Here is a 19,572-nt window from a genome sequence, read left to right on the forward strand (position 1 = left end):
TCTTAATAAATGCGCCCCTCTAAATTTACACATCGTATTATTTGGCTTTCTTAGTGCAAAAATTTTGGTCCAATTTTTTGTGATGTGATGTCCCATTTTAAGCCACACCCTCCTGCTAAACCACACCCATTTCACAGTGAGCCACACCCCCTTGTGGAGTGCTAGGCATGTGCACCTGTATTGTGGAGTGCAATAACCCTGCAGTAGTCAGTCCCCATCACTGTCCTCAGCGTCCCTTGCTCCCTCTCTTTCTTCGTCCTCTCTTGCATGTCTCAGTCTCCTTTGCTCTCTCTCCATGTCTCATGCTCATTCATTCTCTCTTTCCATATCTCATACACTCTCTCTTTCTCACTCCATGTCTCTCCGGCCTTCACATCTCCATATCTTGCTCTTTTGTGCTTCTAGGCCCCTCTCCATGGCTCTCTCCTCTATCGGTCGCTGTCTCTTCATGTCTTGCTCTCATTCTCTTGTGGTTCATCTACCCAGGTCTCATGCGCTCTCACTATCTGTCGGTCCCTCTCTCTAGGCCTTGCCTCCTCTCTCTGTCGCTCTCTCCATGTCTCATGCGCTCTCACTATCTGTTAGTCCTCTCTCTAGGCCTTGCCTCCTCTCACGGTCGTTCTCTCGATGTCTCATGCGCTCTCACTATCTGTCGGTCCCTTTCTCGATGTCTCATGCGCTCTCACTATCTGTCGGTCCCTCTCTGGATGTTTCATGCGCTCTCACTATCTGTTAGTCCTTCTCTCCATGTCTCATGCGCTCTCACTATCTGTCGGTCCTTCTCTCTAGGCCTTGCCTCCTCTCTCGGTCCCTCTCTCGATGTCTCATGCGCTCTCACTATCTGTTAGTCCTCTCTCTAGGCCTTGCCTCCTCTCTCTGTCGCTCTCTCCATGTCTCATGCGCTCTCACTATCTGTTAGTCCTCTCTCTAGGCCTTGCCTCCTCTCACGGTCGTTCTCTTGATGTCTCATGCGCTCTCACTATCTGTCGGTCCCTTTCTCGATGTCTCATGCGCTCTCACTATCTGTTAGTCCTTCTCTCGATGTCTCATGCGCTCTCGCTATCTGTTAGTCCCTCTCTCTAGGCCTTGCCTCCTCTCTCGGTCCCTCTCTCGATGTCTCATGCGCTCTCACTATCTGTTAGTCCCACTCTCTAGGCCTTGCCTCCTCTCTCGGTCCCTCTCTCGATGTCTCATGCGCTCTCACTATCTGTCAGTCCTCTCTCTAGGCCTTGCCTCCTCTCTCGGTCCCTCTCTCCATGTCTCATGCGCTCTCACTATCTGTTAGTCCTTCTCTCCAGGTCTCATGTGCTCTCACTATCTGTTAGTCCTTCTCTCCAGGTCTCATGTGCTCTCACTATCTGTCGGTCCCTCTCTCTAGGCCTTGCCTCCTCTCTCTGTCGCTCTCTCCATGTCTCATGCGCTCTCACTATCTGTCGGTCCCTTTCTCGATGTCTCATGCGCTCTCACTATCTGTTAGTCCTTCTCTCCATGTCTCATGCGCTCTCACTATCTGTCGGTCCTTCTCTCTAGGCCTTGCCTCCTCTCTCGGTCCCTCTCTCGATGTCTCATGCGCTCTCACTATCTGTTAGTCCTTCTCTCCAGGTCTCATGTGCTCTCACTATCTGTTAGTCCTTCTCTCCATGTCTCATGCGCTCTCACTATCTGTTAGTCCCACTCTCTAGGCCTTGCCTCCTCTCTCGGTCCCTCTCTCGATGTCTCATGCGCTCTCACTATCTGTTAGTCCTTCTCTCGATGTCTCATGCGCTCTCGCTATCTGTTAGTCCCTCTCTCTAGGCCTTGCCTCCTCTCTCGGTCGCTCTCTCCATGTCTCATGTGCTCTCACTATCTGTTAGTCCTTCTCTCTAGGCCTTGCCTCCTCTCTCGGTCCCTCTCTCCATGTCTCATGCGCTCTCACTATCTGTCGGTCCCTCTCTCGATGTCTCATGCGCTCTCACTATCTGTCGGTCCCTCTCTCTAGGCCTTGCCTCCTCTCTCGGTCCCTCTCTCGATGTCTCATGCGCTCTCACTATCTGTTAGTCCTTCTCTCTAGGCCTTGCCTCCTCTCTCGGTCCCTCTCTCCATGTCTCATGCGCTCTCACTATCTGTTAGTCCTTCTCTCCATGTCTCATGCGCTCTCACTATCTGTTAGTCCTCTCTCTAGGCCTTGCCTCCTCTCTCGGTCCCTCTCTCCATGTCTCATGCGCTCTCACTATCTGTCGGTCCCTCTCTCGATGTCTCATGCGCTCTCACTATCTGTCGGTCCCTCTCTCTAGGCCTTGCCTCCTCTCTCTGTCGCTCTCTCCATGTCTCATGCGCTCTCACTATCTGTCGGTCCCTCTCTCGATGGCTCATGCGCTCTCACTATCTGTTGGTCCTTCTCTCCATGTCTCATGCGCTCTCACTATCTGTCGGTCCTTCTCTCCATGTCTCATGCGCTCTCACTATCTGTCGGTCCTTCTCTCTAGGCCTTGCCTCCTCTCTCGGTCCCTCTCTCCATGTCTCATGCGCTCTCACTATCTGTCGGTCCCTCTCTCTAGGCCTTGCCTCCTCTCTCGGTCCCTCTCTCCATGTCTCATGCGCTCTCACTATCTGTCGGTCCCTCTCTCGATGTCTCATGCGCTCTCACTATCTGTTAGTCCTCTCTCTAGGCCTTGCCTCCTCTCTCGGTCCCTCTCTCCATGTCTCATGCGCTCTCACTATCTGTTAGTCCTTCTCTCTAGGCCTTGCCTCCTCTCTCGGTCCCTCTCTCCATGTCTCATGCGCTCTCACTATCTGTCGGTCCCTCTCTCGATGTCTCATGCGCTCTCACTATCTGTTAGTCCTCTCTCTAGGCCTTGCCGCCTCTCTCGGTCGCTCTCTCCATGTCTCGCTTTCTGTCACTCTCCTCCTTTAGCGCTCTGTCTTCTCCAGGTCTCGCTCTCCTCCTCTCGCTCTGTCTCGCTCACTCTCTCCCCTCTCTTTTACAGTTCTTTATTCCACCAGCGGCCTGAATAATGGCAGCATTTCAATTTGTTTAGCGACTGAAGCCATTTACAGCATCATTAGCATGAGAATACTTTCTGTTACCATTTGCTGACAAAGCAGGCGCTCAGCTTGGGCCCCATATAGATAAACACACTTGTAAACACAAAGAATAGTCACTATTGTCCCCGCTTCCATCTTCTGTTCCTCCCCCCCCCACCCTTTCCACTTACACCCCCCCACCCACCAAAAGCCTTTGCAGCTCTCCCCACTCCCTCGGCCTTAATAGACACATAATTGCCAGAGTGAAATTGAGGGCGGGTGAGCGGGGCAGATATGTGAAGTCCTGCGGGGGTGACACCGGCTCAGTCAAGGTTGCCACAACGTGTAAATCTCAGGCCGGATTCTGGAGGGATGACACTCTCCAGCGCCTCCATGATAGTGACAGAAAGCTGACATGCTCCATTATCCATCTGTCATGTTTATTTAAGAGGCGGCTCAGAAGACCACCATCAATTTATTAAATCACCCGCCAAGTGGACGCAAAAACAGAACTCACTGCCAGACCCCCCGAACATTTCACAAAGCCCAAAATTACCCACAAAGTTCTGATTACACTTTGATTATTAGAGGTGGGGGACAAGGGGGTGTTTAGGTCTCACTACCCGCCATGACCAGGTGACGCTCAATGAGGAATTACTTACGGTAAATAGGCGGAGCCTCCCTGCAGCTGCGACCCCTCCCAAAAACAGTCCAAGGGGGTGATGATGACGCATGGGAAGAGCTTCTCAATCATCTGAAAGACAGGAAAGATCCCACAGGCTGTAAGAGATCTGTCTGATGGCTCCAAATATGATATTAATAAATCTGTACGGCGCTCCAGCCTCGGAGGACAGCGCGCCGCCCATCGCTCTCACCCGCTCTATCATCCCGTTCTCGATTATCGGAACACCTGACTTGTAGCAAATCTTGTTCAGATCCCATGACCTGGAAAGTGAAGAAAATGATTAGAGACTGTGCAAAGTGACCAGTCCGTCCCATAGTGATTGACAGCTCTGCATTCCAAGAGGTTCTGCAGCACTCCAGGCTCAGATCTATCGTGCCGCGCTGTACTTACTTTCCATACATTGAGACCTGCACTTTGCTAGCAGCCAGCGCAGCATTGAGGTGCAGCAGGAGGGCCTCTGGGGTGAGGATATTTTCGCCTTCCTTCTTGGGGGTCTGGATGAGCATTTGGGAGGTGTAGACAGACTCCTCGCCCATCTTCTCTTTCGTGTAGCTCAGCTCCTGGCTGACCCGACTTCCCGCTGGAGGAGTAGAATAAGGAAGAGCGTTAATATTTTGGCATTCCTGGCTGCTGGAGGACATAGCGCACAGGACATTATACAAAACATGAAATTCCCTGTGATAAGACCCCGGTGTGATTATAACAGGCGGAATCCAGGACCCCCAGAAAATAACAAGCCGCCCCTACTATCTGCTGGCACAGTATGGGTTAAGGCGCCCATGTCGTAACGAGCTCTCAGTCTGTGGGAACTGTATGGCCGGGGTATTCACTGCGCCGCTTGCGAACTTTGTAAGCAAGAAAGAAAGTTTCTTGTCATTAGTGTTAATTTGAAGGAGCGCTGGTCCATCTGGGCTTCAAAGCCCATTGAGCGCGGCTCAGGAATTTCAACTCCCTAATTAACCCGGGGAACAGACATGAAAAGAGGCGGCAATGGGACCAAGGAGACAAACTTCAAACGGGGAGAAGTGTGGATGGGGGGGCCTGGAGGACCAGCCGTACCCCTGACCCTCTACAAGCAGCCCCAAAAGGATAGGCTTGGAGATGTCCCATATAGATCTCTAGCTACAAGCAAGTACCCGAGTAACAAGAGGCCTGTGGTGGCGCAGCGGGCGGGCGGGCGGGCAGCCGGCCTCCATAAATACAGCAGAGTTTATTAGAAGGAAGCGTTGTAATTACAGGGGGCCCATGTTTTATGTTCCTCCTGTCCTGTCTTCCTTCATCCATCTGGACCACCCATAGTGGAGGTTCATCTCTCATCTGTTCACCATGTGATGCAGACACATCGCTGCTCGCTGCAGACACAAAACTCCCACGCAAGGAAAAACTCTTCCCTACTGGACCGTGAGGAGGAGAAATAGAAGGAGCTTTAATTGGCCAAATCTCAGGAAAAGGAAAGGTCGGGACCCGAGAAAGATGGCGGGAAGGACCTTGAGGAATAGAGTGGCACCAGGTGGAGCGCGAGGTCACATCATGGCACCTCAGTGGGGTTAGAAGTGGCAAAGTTATTCATCGGTCCTGGGTACCAACACTCAGCTACGACCCCCAAAATAATGGACCTAATAATAAAAGAGGTCCCATAGGTGACAGCCAAGCTCCCGGCCAGTCACGTACATGAGTGTGGGCTACTGGGGTAAGGCCCGACCGATGCCCGGGTAAAGGAGATGGGCCCACTTATCCCATTATTACCCACAATCCTCCTCTGTAATTTAGGTTACAGCTTTTATGGGGCTGATGAATGGGATCTTTACAAGTTCTGCAGCGAGACTTAGCCCAGAACGGCCGTTTTCTTCCCCCTGGTTGACTGCCGCTCTGGAATGGCCAAAATTTCCTGACACAGGAATCGGGGCCACACGTGCGTGCTGTATATTATGTTAGCAGAGGTCCTGGCCGCACGTCAATTCATGCGGCGCGTCTTAAAACGGGCAGGTGAGCATCTGATGTGAGCACATGCCGCCATTTCTGGGGGGTTTCACACTGTGAATTTGCTGCGTCATTAACTCCTCTCTGTCTGTGGGGCCCCCCGAACCCCAGAAAAAAAAAGAAGTTAAAAAATGCCCAAATATTCGCAATATTTTCATGCTTAGTCTGGGTCGAGCTGCTGCGTTAAATCTGTCAGTCGCGGACGACTTGCAAAACAAACAGCGGCATTCCTGGGCGTTATGTCTGGAGGCCAGGAAGGGGTTAATGCGTCTTTTTCCATCGTCTCCTGCACCCAGTCATGTTTAAACAGGAAATCTTCCCACCCTATGGTTAACTTTCCTTTCAGTTACAGATGTGATAACAAGAGCTGAACAACCACACACACGGAGTCTTTCCATGGCGCTCAGAGACGCTGCCAGCGCACACACCACCTTGGCACAGGCCGCGTAAGTAAAATAAAAAAATAATGGCAGCCTCCCAGCACGGGGAGCGATCGCAACTGGGAAGGAGTAAGCCACCGCCATTCTGACCAATTACACACAAACCCTTCCAATGTAAGACGATCCCAAACTCTTTCCTGGTCGGTAATGGCCGCCATCCATGGATCCGGATTATCAAGTATTCCGGATTAGCGGACAGTCACTGGAAACCTTCTGTTACCCCCCCCCCCAAATCTGCCAGATTACCAGGCTCCGATTGGGTGACCCCGTGTCACGTTGCGTCTCTCACCATTGTATTTGGATAAACTTTATCGATTTGTTCAGAATTTCATTGCAATTTCTGTTTTAGAAGTAAGCCAGGACTGACACAGACGTTCCCGCCCCCCTTTCCTTCCCCGGGGGCCCCGCTTTATCCCCCTGACGCCACGGCCGGCAGCACCCCCACAAGGATATCTGCATAAGTGTTGCAGGGACAAGCAGCGTTTAAGTGTTTTTGGGTGGATTATGTGGATTAGGGAGTGTGTGAAAGGCCCCACGTTGCTTAAGAGGATGCGTCTCACCGAGGGTATGCTACCTGCTCCAGACAACACAATGAAGCCAAACCTCAGCCCAAGCCATTCTGGGGCCGCCGGCCAATCGCCTTCCTGCAATCTACATAATCCTGTTTACTGTAATGAGGAGATGGATCGGGATGTTTTTCCCATGCTGGCGGCCTTGTGACCGGGCTCCAGGTACCACGTGACACGAGAGCAACCAGTCAATGGGGCCGAACTGCAATACCAGCCGCAACCAGAGACTAGAGGAGCGCTGTCCTAACACTCTGTACTAGGTTACTGGGCTGTGGGCTCAGATTAGTCTCAATTGTGTTTAAATTAGATTTTATTTCCTCAATCTGCGCAAATTTGATTCTGGGAATGGATAAGAAGCCACACCCACAGCGCCGAATATATACCCGATGTGTCCGTCATCCCAATGCAAAGTGCTCAGGGTTCATACGTAGATATTTATGTCCATGGCGCCAATCCACCATAAGCATCTTATATAATTCAGCAGCCATGTCACTAGGATGGCCGACTCCCGACATATTAATCCCGCCGCCGTTTTCAAGATATTTCAGGAGCAAAAGCAAATCAAGAAAACTGGAAAAGTTCAGAGAAGTTCCAGGACTTCCAGAATTTCCGCCTCACATCTTAACCACAGGCTCAAATGCTTCTTTTTTTCTTTTTCCCACACCCAATATAAATGCTGCCGTAGCAGTAAGGGCCGAGCCAAGCGCCGCAACCCATAAATACCAAGACCAGATGCAGCGTCCTCCCGGAGCCTCAAAGGGTCTCTACCCCTCAGACTGGGCCTATTGTCCTCCCATAGACACAAGGACAGGAGGAAGGGGGGAGAGGAGGAGACCCCCTGCAAGACCACTCACTCATTTATCTGAAGTGAGGATGAAACTCCTGTAAAGAGGATCGCAACGTCCGGGAGAGCGAACGAGTCACCTGAGGGGTCAATGATAAGACTTCTAATAAACATGGGGGGGGGGGGGGAAACTTACAATGTTGTGTAGACTAAATAGTACAAAAGGGGAAAATGGCGCCCGGAGGAATCACCTGTCTGTGTATAGACGCCGCGGCCTGTGCTACGTTACATACATATATATATATATATATATATATACACACACACACACTTACAGTTATTGCCGTCTCTGATATCAACCACAGACAATAACATCTCATTCACTGAGGCCACTGCCATTCTATAATTACAGGTCACTGCCAGCCAGGCTTCGGCCTACATAGACATGGGGCAGATCAAACCGTCCTCCCTTGGCAGACACCAGAGACTAAAAAAAGATTCCTCATGTACAAGACCATGAATGAAGCCGATCAGTGCAGCAAGAGGCGAGACAGGAGACACCACACGCCTCATGTCCAGATACACAGCAACCAACCAATCACATCACTGCAAGCATTCTACTACTGGAGGCTACCTATAACAGCCAATCAGATCACTGCAAGCATTCTACTACTGGAGGCCACCTATAACAGCCAATCAGATCACTGCTTTCATTCTACTACAGGAGGCCACCTATAACAACCAATCAGATCGCTGCCTCTATCCCACTATTGGGGGGTCCCCTATAACAACCAATCAGATCGCTGCCTCTATCCCACTATTGGGGGGTCCCCTATAACAACCAATCAGATCACTGCCTCTATCCCACTATTGGGGGGTCCCTATAACAACCAATCAGATTGCTGCCTCTATCTCACTATTGGGGGGTCCCTATAACAGCCAATCAGATCACTGCCTCTATCCCACTATTGGGGGGTCCCTATAACAACCAATCAGATCACTGCCTCTATCCCACTATTGGGGGGTCCCTATAACAGCCAATCAGATTGCTGCCTCTATCTCACTATTGGGGGGTCCCTATAACAACCAATCAGATCGCTGCCTCTATCTCACTATTGGGGGGTCCCTATAACAGCCAATCAGATCACTGCCTCTATCCCACTATTGGGGGGTCCCTATAACAGCCAATCAGATCACTGCCTCTATCCCACTATTGGGGGGTCCCTATAACAACCAATCAGATCGCTGCCTCTATCTCACTATTGGGGGGTCCCTATAACAGCCAATCAGATCACTGCCTCTATCCCACTATTGGGGGGTCCCTATAACAGCCAATCAGATCACTGCCTCTATCCCACTATTGGGGGGTCCCTATAACAGCCAATCAGATCACTGCCTCTATCCCACTATTGGGGGGTCCCTATAACAGCCAATCAGATCACTGCCTCTATCCCACTATTGGGGGGTCCCTATAACAGCCAATCAGATCACTGCCTCTATCCCACTATTGGGGGGTCCCTATAACAGCCAATCAGATCACTGCCTCTATCCCACTATTGGGGGGTCCCTGTACCCCGCAGAGTCTTTTGCTCTATCAGTAATGAGACGGTGACATTTTTTATTCCTTTTCATACAGAGTTTTTTTTTAGCAGGATCAGATAAAGCTTTATTAGTCCTGACAAGGTGACACATTCCAGTCTGTGTGTGATGAGACCTGGCGGTTCCTGTCACCTCGCACACATGTTCACACTTTGTCGGGGCCTGATCTACAATCTGTTCTTTATTTCGGGAACTAATTTGCTGGACATTGAGGTCTCCACATCCCGGGTCCTGTGTAAAGTGTTTGTGCCGCCGGTCCGGAGAATCCAGCGCTATGTGAATGACCAGAACATGACACGTAATACCCGGCGCTGACATCTTCCTGCCATTATCAGAGACAAGAAGCTGCGCCAAATGGAGAGTAAACAGTAAAATAACCAGAGACAGCGTCCAAGTAATAACAGCGCAGACCCGTCACTACGACCAGGAGAAAACCGCCAAAACTGTGCGATATACATAGACCCCACATTGCGGTGATTTATATAGAGTGTGTCGGATGAGGAGCGCATATATAACTATGTATAAGGAGTAGATATATAAATGGGTATATATAGAACCGTTATATAGAGTGTGTCGGATGAGGAGCGCATATATAACTATATATAAGGAGCACATATATAAGGAGCACATATATAAATGGGTATATATAGAACCGTTATATAGAGTGTGTTGGATGAGGAGCGCATATATAAATATATCCATCTGCTCTATATATTCCCATTTATATAGGCGCTCCTTATATATATTTATATATGCGCTCCTCATCCGACACACTCTATATATCTTCTCTATATATCCCCATTTATATATGTGCTCCTTATATATATGTGCTCCTCATCCGACACTCTCTATAGAACGGTCCTATATATACCCCTTATACATAGTTATATACTTGCTCACACTCATCACACGGTCACATGAGATTCGGTGTCCGCAGGGACAGATGCACAGATCCTTGTGTCCGCAGACCTATAAAGCGTCCATCATGTGGGTTATTTTTAACGTATAGAGAGCAGTATATGTTTAACAGGCTTCCCCTCCCCCTCTCCTTACAAGACACAGCTGCTCACCATCTACTCAGCTCCAGCAACAAGCCTTTTGTGGTCCCCCTATTAGGTCCTAGACCACCCACTACCTATGGTGACCACCCAGGCATTCCCCGCAGCTCCCCTCCTCCCTGCTCTTCCTGCTTACAGAGAGCAGCCTATAGGAAGCCGCAGCCCTAATGCTCAGTTTGTTTTCTCTGTCTGTCTATGGTGCGGTGCCTCAGACTGCTTGTGAAAAAAAAAATAAAAAAAAATCACATACTATGCTGCCCTCCTCCGTACCCCCCTGTAGACCCCAAAACTGAGGACAGTGTAATGAACCAACCTGGGGACACCGTGTAACCTCCAGGAGACCCCTCATCATCAACCACAATTCAATCAGGAAGATCAAAGGCACAAGCAAGGACTACTCCACCCATCATGGCAGCAACCGCTGAACCAGAAAACATCCAGGGAATGTCAAATATGTCACATTAACCTACACCAAGAGGTTCTGCAGCAGCTGGATGGCAAAGCTGAGGCACATTCCGGGGCGGTGAATGCGTCCTGTTTACTGAGGCTTCTCCTCCGGCTGTGAATATTAAACACTGCGCTCTGTGCTGCCGGGAACACTGGGGCTCCTGTGCTGCCCATTTATGAGTACCAGGGCGCAGAAACCACAAGAAACCTCCGCCAGGAAACGCAGCGGCAAGTCACAAACCCCATACCATCAATGACGCATTTTACGTAAAACAGTGCCCCCCCAGCCAAGAAAACAGCTGAACAGAATTGAATTGACAGAACCAACAATTCTTTACAGACTCCGCAGTTTTGCAGCAGGTCATTGCAGTTACATGCAGACAAGTAAAGCATACATCAATGGCTGCCCTACTCACCTTCCACCCACAGACGTTCAATGTCAGTCTCGATGGAGGCCACTCGTAGGCCCACGGCCAGCGCTCCGAACACCAGCAGACCAATGAACAGCACTTTCCCGCAGTGTTGCTGAATGGAGCATCCCAAGGAGAAGAGCAAGGACTGGAACTGAGCGCGGAGCCAGAGCGGAGCCTTCTGACCTACAGCTTTACCCTAGAAGAAGAGGAGACAGGTCACAGTGTGATGGCGGACACCCCTACTGGAGCATCAATGTCTAACATGGCACTACAAGTCTCAGCCTCCATGTCACACATCAGACAGGGTCAATGCGGGTTATGGACCACTGCCCTATCTGTGCAATAAGTGAGGCCCGGACTTGATGCCACTGTGAATGGCGTTGCGTGCTGTGCCAGAGGAAAAGATTAAGAGCAGATGTTGCAGCACGGGAGCGGCGCAGACCATGTGTCATGCAATGACCTCTAATTCCTAGCAGGTTGTTGTGAGTTTTATGGGACGACTCTTTATAGATGTTGCTCATGAGCTTTCAAGGTCATAAAAGACTCTTCTGATGATGTGAAAACCCAGACCACTTATTAAAAGGGCCCACCTGGCCTGGCATGGCCCCCGCACATGGCATCTGACAGGTGACTACCAACCAGGAAGAGGAGTCAGGAGAAAGGAAGCAAAGTAACTCAATGATAGAAAGCCAATGAGGACCCTGTCACCCCCCCCCCCCCCCCCATCTCTTGTGGCCTTGTACCAGTGCCAGTACCCTGTGGCTGGAAAACTGAGCCAACCACAGAGGGGAGCGGGCAGGGCAAGCTGGCATCCGTGGCAGGGAGAAGAAGGTTTCTGTCGACACAGGTGGTCCTGCTTATGCAATGGCCACAACATTTCCTCCCTCTGACAAATGTCAACTCGCAGGGCCGCGAAGGAAGAGGAGACAGTCCAAAAACGATAAGGGGACCCCACAACGTGACAAGCACTGTGCTATATTAACCCTTCTCATGCCATGCCTCACAATGTCCTCATTACCCTGAGCATTCACTGACAATACCAGCGGATAACAATCAGCAATGTCACAATCCGCAGAAAAACCCACAACTAAGACATTGCAAGAAGCAGCGGTCACTGATCCCGCTCTTGTCACTACCGGTGCCCCAACTCTGCCCACGCCAAGCAGCAATGCCACAGCACCTACTGACTGTCACCTCTGCCCACGCCAAGCAGCAATGCCACAGCACCTATTGTCACCTCTACCCACGCCAAGCAGCAATGCCACAGCGCCTACTGTCACCTCTGCCCACGCCAAGCAGCAATGCCACAGCGCCTACTGTCACCTCTGCCCACACCAAGCAGCAATGTCACAGCACCTACTGTCACCTCTGCCCACACCAAGCAGCAATGTCACAGCACCTACTGTCACCTCTGCCCACACCAAGCAGCAATGTCACAGCGCCTACTGTCACCTCTGCCCACACCAAGCAGCAATGCCACAGCGCCTACTGTCACCTCTGCCCACGCCAAGCAGCAATGCCACAGCGCCTACTGTCACCTCTGCCCACGCCAAGCAGCAATGCCACAGCGCCTACTGTCACCTCTGCCCACACCAAGCAGCAATGTCACAGCGCCTACTGTCACCTCTGCCCACACCAAGCAGCAATGTCACAGCGCCTACTGTCACCTCTACCCACACCAAGCAGCAATGCCACAGCACCTACTGTCACCTCTGCCCACACCAAGCAGCAATGTCACAGCACCTACTGTCACCTCTGCCCACGCCAAGCAGGAATGCCACAGCACCTACTGTCACCTCTGCCCACACCAAGCAGCAATGTCACAGCACCTACTGTCACCTCTGCCCACACCAAGCAGCAATGCCACAGCTCCTACAGTCACCTCTGCCCACACCAAGCAGCAATGTCACAGCACCTACTGTCACCTCTGCCCACACCAAGCAGCAATGCCACAGCACCTACTGTCACCTCTGCCCACGCCAAGCAGCAATGCCACAGCTCCTACAGTCACCTCTGCCCACGCCAAGCAGCAATGTCACAGCACCTACTGTCACCTCTGCCCACACCAAGCAGCAATGTCACAGCACCTACTGTCACCTCTGCCCACACCAAGCAGCAATGCCACAGCGCCTACTGTCACCTCTGCCCACACCAAGCAGCAATGTCACAGCGCCTACTGTCACCTCTGCCCACACCAAGCAGCAATGTCACAGCGCCTACTGACTGTCACCTCTGCCCACACCAAGCAGCAATGCCACAGCACCTACTGTCACCTCTGCCCACGCCAAGCAGCAATGCCACAGCACCTACTGTCACCTCTGCCCACACCAAGCAGCAATGTCACAGCACCTACTGTCACCTCTGCCCACACCAAGCAGCAATGTCACAGCACCTACTGTCACCTCTGCCCACGCCAAGCAGCAATGCCACAGCACCTACTGTCACCTCTGCCCACGCCAAGCAGCAATGCCACAGCACCTACTGTCACCTCTGCCCACACCAAGCAGCAATGTCACAGCACCTACTGTCACCTCTGCCCACACCAAGCAGCAATGTCACAGCACCTACTGTCACCTCTGCCCACGCCAAGCAGCAATGCCACAGCACCTACTGTCACCTCTGCCCACGCCAAGCAGCAATGCCACAGCACCTACTGTCACCTCTGCCCACGCCAAGCAGCAATGCCACAGCACCTACTGTCACCTCTGCCCACACCAAGCAGCAATGCCACAGCGCCTACTGTCACCTCTACCCACACCAAGCAACAATGCCACAGCACTTACTGTCACCTCTGCCCACACCAAGCAGCAATGCCACAGCACCTACTGTCACCTCTGTCACACCAAGCAGCAATGCCACAGCACCTACTGTCACCTCTGTCACACCAAGCAGCAATGCCACAGCGCCTACTGTCACCTCTGCCCACGCCAAGCAGCAATGCCACAGCGCCTACTGTCACCTCTAACCACACCAAGCAGCAATGCCACAGCGCCTACTGATTGTCACCTCTACCCACACTAAGCAGCAATGCCACAGCGCCTACTGTCACCTCTACCCACACTAAGCAGCAACGCCACAGCGCCTACTGACTGTCACCTCTGCTCACACCAAGCAGCAATGCCACAGCGCCTACTGTCACCTCTACCCACGCTAAGCAGCAATGCCACAGCGCCTACTGTCACCTCTGCCCACGCCAAGCAGCAATGCCACAGCGCCTACTGATTGTCACCTCTACCCACACCAAGCAGCAATGCCACAGCGCCTACTGTCACCTCTACCCACACTAAGCAGCAACGCCACAGCGCCTACTGTCACCTCTACCCATGACAAGCAGCAATGCCACAGCGCCTACTGACTGTCACCTCTGCTCACACCAAGCAGCAATGCCACAGCGCCTACTGTCACCTCTACCCACGCTAAGCAGCAATGCCACAGCGCCTACTGTCACCTCTGCCCACGCCAAGCAGCAATGCCACAGCGCCTACTGATTGTCACCTCTACCCACACCAAGCAGCAATGCCACAGCGCCTACTGTCACCTCTGCCCACGCCAAGCAACAATGCCACAGCGCCTACTGTCACCTCTGCCCACACCAAGCAGCAATGCCACAGCGCCTACTGTCACCTCTACCCACACTAAGCAGCAACGCCACAGCGCCTACTGACTGTCACCTCTACCCACACCAAGCAGCAATGCCACAGCGCCTACTGTCACCTCTACCCACACCAAGCAGCAATGCCACAGCGCCTACTGACTGTCACCTCTACCCACACCAAGCAGCAATGCCACAGCGCCTACTGTCACCTCTACCCACACCAAGCAGCAATGCCACAGCGCCTACTGACTGTCACCTCTACCCACACCAAGCAGCAATGCCACAGCGCCTACTGACTGTCACCTCTACCCACACCAAGCAGCAATGCCACAGCGCCTACTGACTGTCACCTCTACCCACACCAAGCAGCAATGCCACAGTGCCTACTGTCACCTTTACCCACACCAAGCAGCAATGCCACAGCACCTACTGTCACCTCTGCCCACGCCAAGCAGCAATGCCACAGCGCCTACTGATTGTCACCTCTACCCACACCAAGCAGCAATGCCACAGCGCCTACTGTCACCTCTACCCACACTAAGAAGCAATGCCACAGCGCCTACTGTCACCTCTGCCCACACCAAGCAGCAATGCCACAGCGCCTACTGTCACCTCTGCCCACACCAAGCAGCAATGCCACAGCGCCTACTGTCACCTCTACCCACACCAAGCAGCAATGCCACAGCGCCTACTGACTGTCACCTCTACCCACACCAAGCAGCAATGCCACAGCGCCTACTGTCACCTCTACCCACACCAAGCAGCAATGCCACAGCGCCTACTGACTGTCACCTCTACCCACACCAAGCAGCAATGCCACAGTGCCTACTGTCACCTTTACCCACACCAAGCAGCAATGCCACAGCACCTACTGTCACCTCTGCCCAGGCCAAGCAGCAACGCCACAGCGCCTACTGTCACCTCTACCCACACTAAGCAGCAACGCCACAGCGCCTACTGACTGTCACCTCTACCCACACCAAGCAGCAATGCCACAGCACCTACTGTCACCTCTACCCATGACAAGCAGCAATGCCACAGCGCCTACTGTCACCTCTGCCCACGCCAAGCAACAATGCCACAGCGCCTACTGTCACCTCTACCCACACTAAGAAGCAATGCCACAGCGCCTACTGTCACCTCTGCCCACACCAAGCAGCAATGCCACAGCGCCTACTGTCACCTCTGCCCACACCAAGCAGCAATGCCACAGCGCCTACTGACTGTCACCTCTACCCACACCAAGCAGCAATGCCACAGCGCCTACTGTCACCTCTACCCACACCAAGCAGCAATGCCACAGCGCCTACTGACTGTCACCTCTACCCACACCAAGCAGCAATGCCACAGTGCCTACTGTCACCTTTACCCACACCAAGCAGCAATGCCACAGCACCTACTGTCACCTCTGCCCAGGCCAAGCAGCAATGCCACAGCGCCTACTGATTGTCACCTCTACCCACACCAAGCAGCAATGCCACAGCGCCTACTGTCACCTCTACCCACACTAAGCAGCAACGCCACAGCGCCTACTGACTGTCACCTCTACCCACACCAAGCAGCAATGCCACAGCACCTACTGTCACCTCTACCCATGACAAGCAGCAATGCCACAGCACCTACTGTCACCTCTACCCATGACAAGCAGCAATGCCACAGCGCCTACTGTCACCTCTGCCCACGCCAAGCAGCAACGCCACAGCGCCTACAGTCACCTCTACCCACGCCAAGCAGCAATGCCACAGCGCCTACTGACTGTCACCTCTACCCATGACAAGCAGCAATGCCACAGCGCCTACTGTCACCTCTGCCCACACCAAGCAGCAATGCCACAGCGCCTACTGTCACCTCTACCCACACTAAGCAGCAATGCCACAGCGCCTACTGTCACCTCTGCCCACACCAAGCAGCAATGCCACAGCACCTACTGTCACCTCTGCCCACACCAAGCAGCAATGCCACAGCGCCTACTGTCACCTCTGCCCACACCAAGCAGCAATGCCCTAGCACGTAATGTCAACTCTGGCCATGCCAAGCATCGATGCCCCAACACTGTCACCTCAGACCATGCCAAGCAGCAATGCCCCATCACCTACTGACTGTCACCTCTGCCCACACCAAGCAGCAATGCCCCTTGACGTAATGTCACCTCTGCCCACGCCAAGTATCGATGCCCCAGCACTGTCACCTCTACCCATGCCAAGCAGCAGTGCCCCAGCGCCTACTGTCACCTCTACCCATGCCAAGCAGCAATGCCCAGCACTGTCACCTCTACCCATGCCAAGCAGCAGTGCCCCAGCGCCTACTGGCAGCTCTGTCCAAGTTAAGTAGTGAGACCTCAGTGCCTACTGACTGTCAGCTCTGTGGGCCACACAACAACAACAACCATATTATCCTCTTCTCCAGGACTCACAGGGTGGGCACGTGGGGGAAATTTAGGATATTATGACTTTGCAAAACCCCTGAGGGTCTCCACGTTCCACGCATTTTACTGGAAAAGTGAATAAGAACCCTTTAGTGGCAGGACTATAATAACCAGGACAGCGAGGTCAGGACAGTATAAAGCACCGCAACAATGAATTTTCCATTAGGACGTGTGCTGGAATGCTGGGACCCCTCGTCCCACCCACAACTGAAATGAAAACAAACGTAAAATCTTTACAAAAAGTGAACATAGTAAGAACGGAGCAATGAATGACTCCGGCTACAGTATATGAGGAGCAGTAACTGAGTTCAAGCTCTGCGGGTTAGCCACATGACAAGCCTCAACCTCAGGCAGCTCAAGCAGTGGTGTCCCCAGTTCTGAGGGTAAGGGCCCTTAAACTAGAGACAAATCCATGATGACAGAGATGACACAAGCCCACGTGACAACTTACCTTGGATATTTGCTTAAGTGCAAAGGCAGCATGACAATAACTGGGTCTCCGCAGCAGATCAGATCCTGGAGCCGGGTAAGAAGTTTTGTAGCCCGGGGGTAAATCTGTAAAGCCTCTTTCCCCCGTGGTGGGGGGAACAGAGGCCATTGGTATCCTATAGCGAGCAGTGGGGGTACCACAAGCAGCAGTGATCGTGGTTCAAGGGTTGTCCGGCAAATAGGTCACAAATCACCGAGAGTAGAGAAAAATCAACACAAAATAATCCATGCACAAGTGAGCAGCATCCGTCAGGAGGAAGGGGAAGACAAGGGGGCTGCTGGATGAGGTGCGGGGGCTTCCATCTAGGTGGGCAATTCCTTAGGTCCTGAGCTCTTCTCCTTCATGCTTCCAATGCAAATCAAAGAGCCAACACAATAGGCAGCAGGAAGACAGCGAAGGATCTAGTCCTGGAGATTGCAATGTGAGAATTCCCTGGAAGTGAGGAAGATGATGGCACCGCTCTGCCCTGTGTGATCCGGTGTCCGGCCTCTCAGCATCTGTGCTTAAGGCTACTCTCTACTGTGCCTGTAAAGAGAGAGAGGAAGGGAAGGAGAGGGGGGGGGGGGGGGGGCTCATGGAAATGTGTGGAGGTTCTCATTGGCCAGGGTAGAGGCAAATTACTCTCTAAACAACTCCTATTATTAGCTGCTAAGCAACAGCTCCCCAAAGTGAGGAGGGAGAGCCGAGACCACCCAGGCTGCTCCCTCTCAAATCAATGAGGGGACAGGAGGGGAGGGAGGGGGCTTCAACATAGAAGCCGCACAACTTTTACAGGAATTCTGCTCCACAGACCTCCAAATGCTACAAATTTCTTACCACCCTGCTCTGTCCAAACAGCCCGAACCCACCCTTCCCACATCGCCCCTCATCTCTTATTTAGTGGTGCAAACAGACAGACTGCACAGAGACAGCTGCAACCCGGCCATTGTAAGGCAGAGACAAAAACACACAGCCTCTGTGCCATAGAGAACACCCAGACTACTGGGGGACAGGGGCGCCCCCAAACTCTGCACAGGACGCCTTCATCCTCCACTCCAATTAATAATCAGATTTTTGTCATTTTCACAAGGCGGCCATTGGAGGCGATTTTTTCATCTATACTTTGTATTTATTGCTAGAAATGGAAGGATTGTTGGTTCGTTCCCCCCTGCGCCCGTCCTCAGCCCCGCCGCCCCTATTCCAGTTGATTTTTTCAGACAGATGTTTATAGAACGAGATTGCAGAGCTGAGATGGATTATTTATGTAAGGGATGTGTGTATTTCTATAAAAGCCGGGGCCTCTCTCTCCCTCCCGGCCGCTAAATGATCCATTTCACACGCATCACATCACTGCACAAACATTGTGTCAGAAAATACAGCCCCAAAAATCCCACCGCCATATTGCAGCAATTAAAGAAGAACTGAGACAAATTGTTCCTCCTGCTGTCTCTGCATTGTGTGAGGAGATCGGAACTAACCTGTTACGTGACAAGAGCGATCCCCGTCATAGTCAGGAGGGGAACAAGAGGAATTAAGAATATTACACAGGAATAATGGGGATGAAGTGTATGCCTTCTACTGAGTATCATCACATAGGTTAGGGAAGCCTTCTATATCCATCCCTCCGTAATACACAAATCTACATCTGCCCTGGGAGAACTCCCGCAATCCTCCATCACTGTCATACATTCTAGCACCAAATAATACAGACCAGATAAAGCTGAATTCTGTGATAACACCTGCAATACAATATTCAGGATATCAATGGAGAGCTGTGACAGGTGCAGTACTGGGAGGCGGCCAGCAGAGGGAGCGTGAGCTCAATGGTGGCCATGTGCAATGACAGAGAAGACAGAATGGACCATGTGGAACTACTAGCCCCAGCCAGCCCATGTATCTAAGCCTATCCTGTGTGATACTGTATACTGAGCCGTGTATCTAAGCCTATCCTGTGTGATACTGTATACTGAGCCGTGTATCTAAGCCTATCCTGTGTGATACTGTATACTGAGCCGTGTATCTAATCCTATCCTGTGTGATACTGTATACTGAGCCGTGTATCTAAGCCTATCCTGTGTGATACTGTATACTGAGCTGTGTATCTA

The 19,572-nt window shown here is 52.1% G+C and overlaps 1 protein-coding gene across 1 annotated transcript in view; it reads right to left on the reverse strand.

The window, feature by feature from the left end:
• Nucleotides 1-18,974, reverse strand: part of PTCH2 (patched 2) — a 33,515-nt gene extending 14,541 nt beyond the window's left edge. The window contains exons 1-6 of the mRNA XM_075287432.1: nucleotides 18,946-18,974; nucleotides 17,450-18,013; nucleotides 10,982-11,174; nucleotides 4,079-4,268; nucleotides 3,879-3,948; nucleotides 3,666-3,757 (exon numbers count right to left, since the gene is read on the reverse strand). Coding sequence (XP_075143533.1) covers nucleotides 3,666-3,757; nucleotides 3,879-3,948; nucleotides 4,079-4,268; nucleotides 10,982-11,174; nucleotides 17,450-17,596 — 692 coding nt within the window. The 5' untranslated portion in view covers nucleotides 17,597-18,013; nucleotides 18,946-18,974. The remainder of the gene's footprint in view (nucleotides 1-3,665; nucleotides 3,758-3,878; nucleotides 3,949-4,078; nucleotides 4,269-10,981; nucleotides 11,175-17,449; nucleotides 18,014-18,945) is intronic.
• Nucleotides 18,975-19,572: the final 598 nt, after the last annotated feature.

The sequence above is a fragment of the Leptodactylus fuscus genome, chromosome 9 (genome assembly GCF_031893055.1).
Source record: "Leptodactylus fuscus isolate aLepFus1 chromosome 9, aLepFus1.hap2, whole genome shotgun sequence".
In the NCBI taxonomy this organism is placed as follows: Eukaryota; Metazoa; Chordata; class Amphibia; order Anura; family Leptodactylidae; genus Leptodactylus; species Leptodactylus fuscus.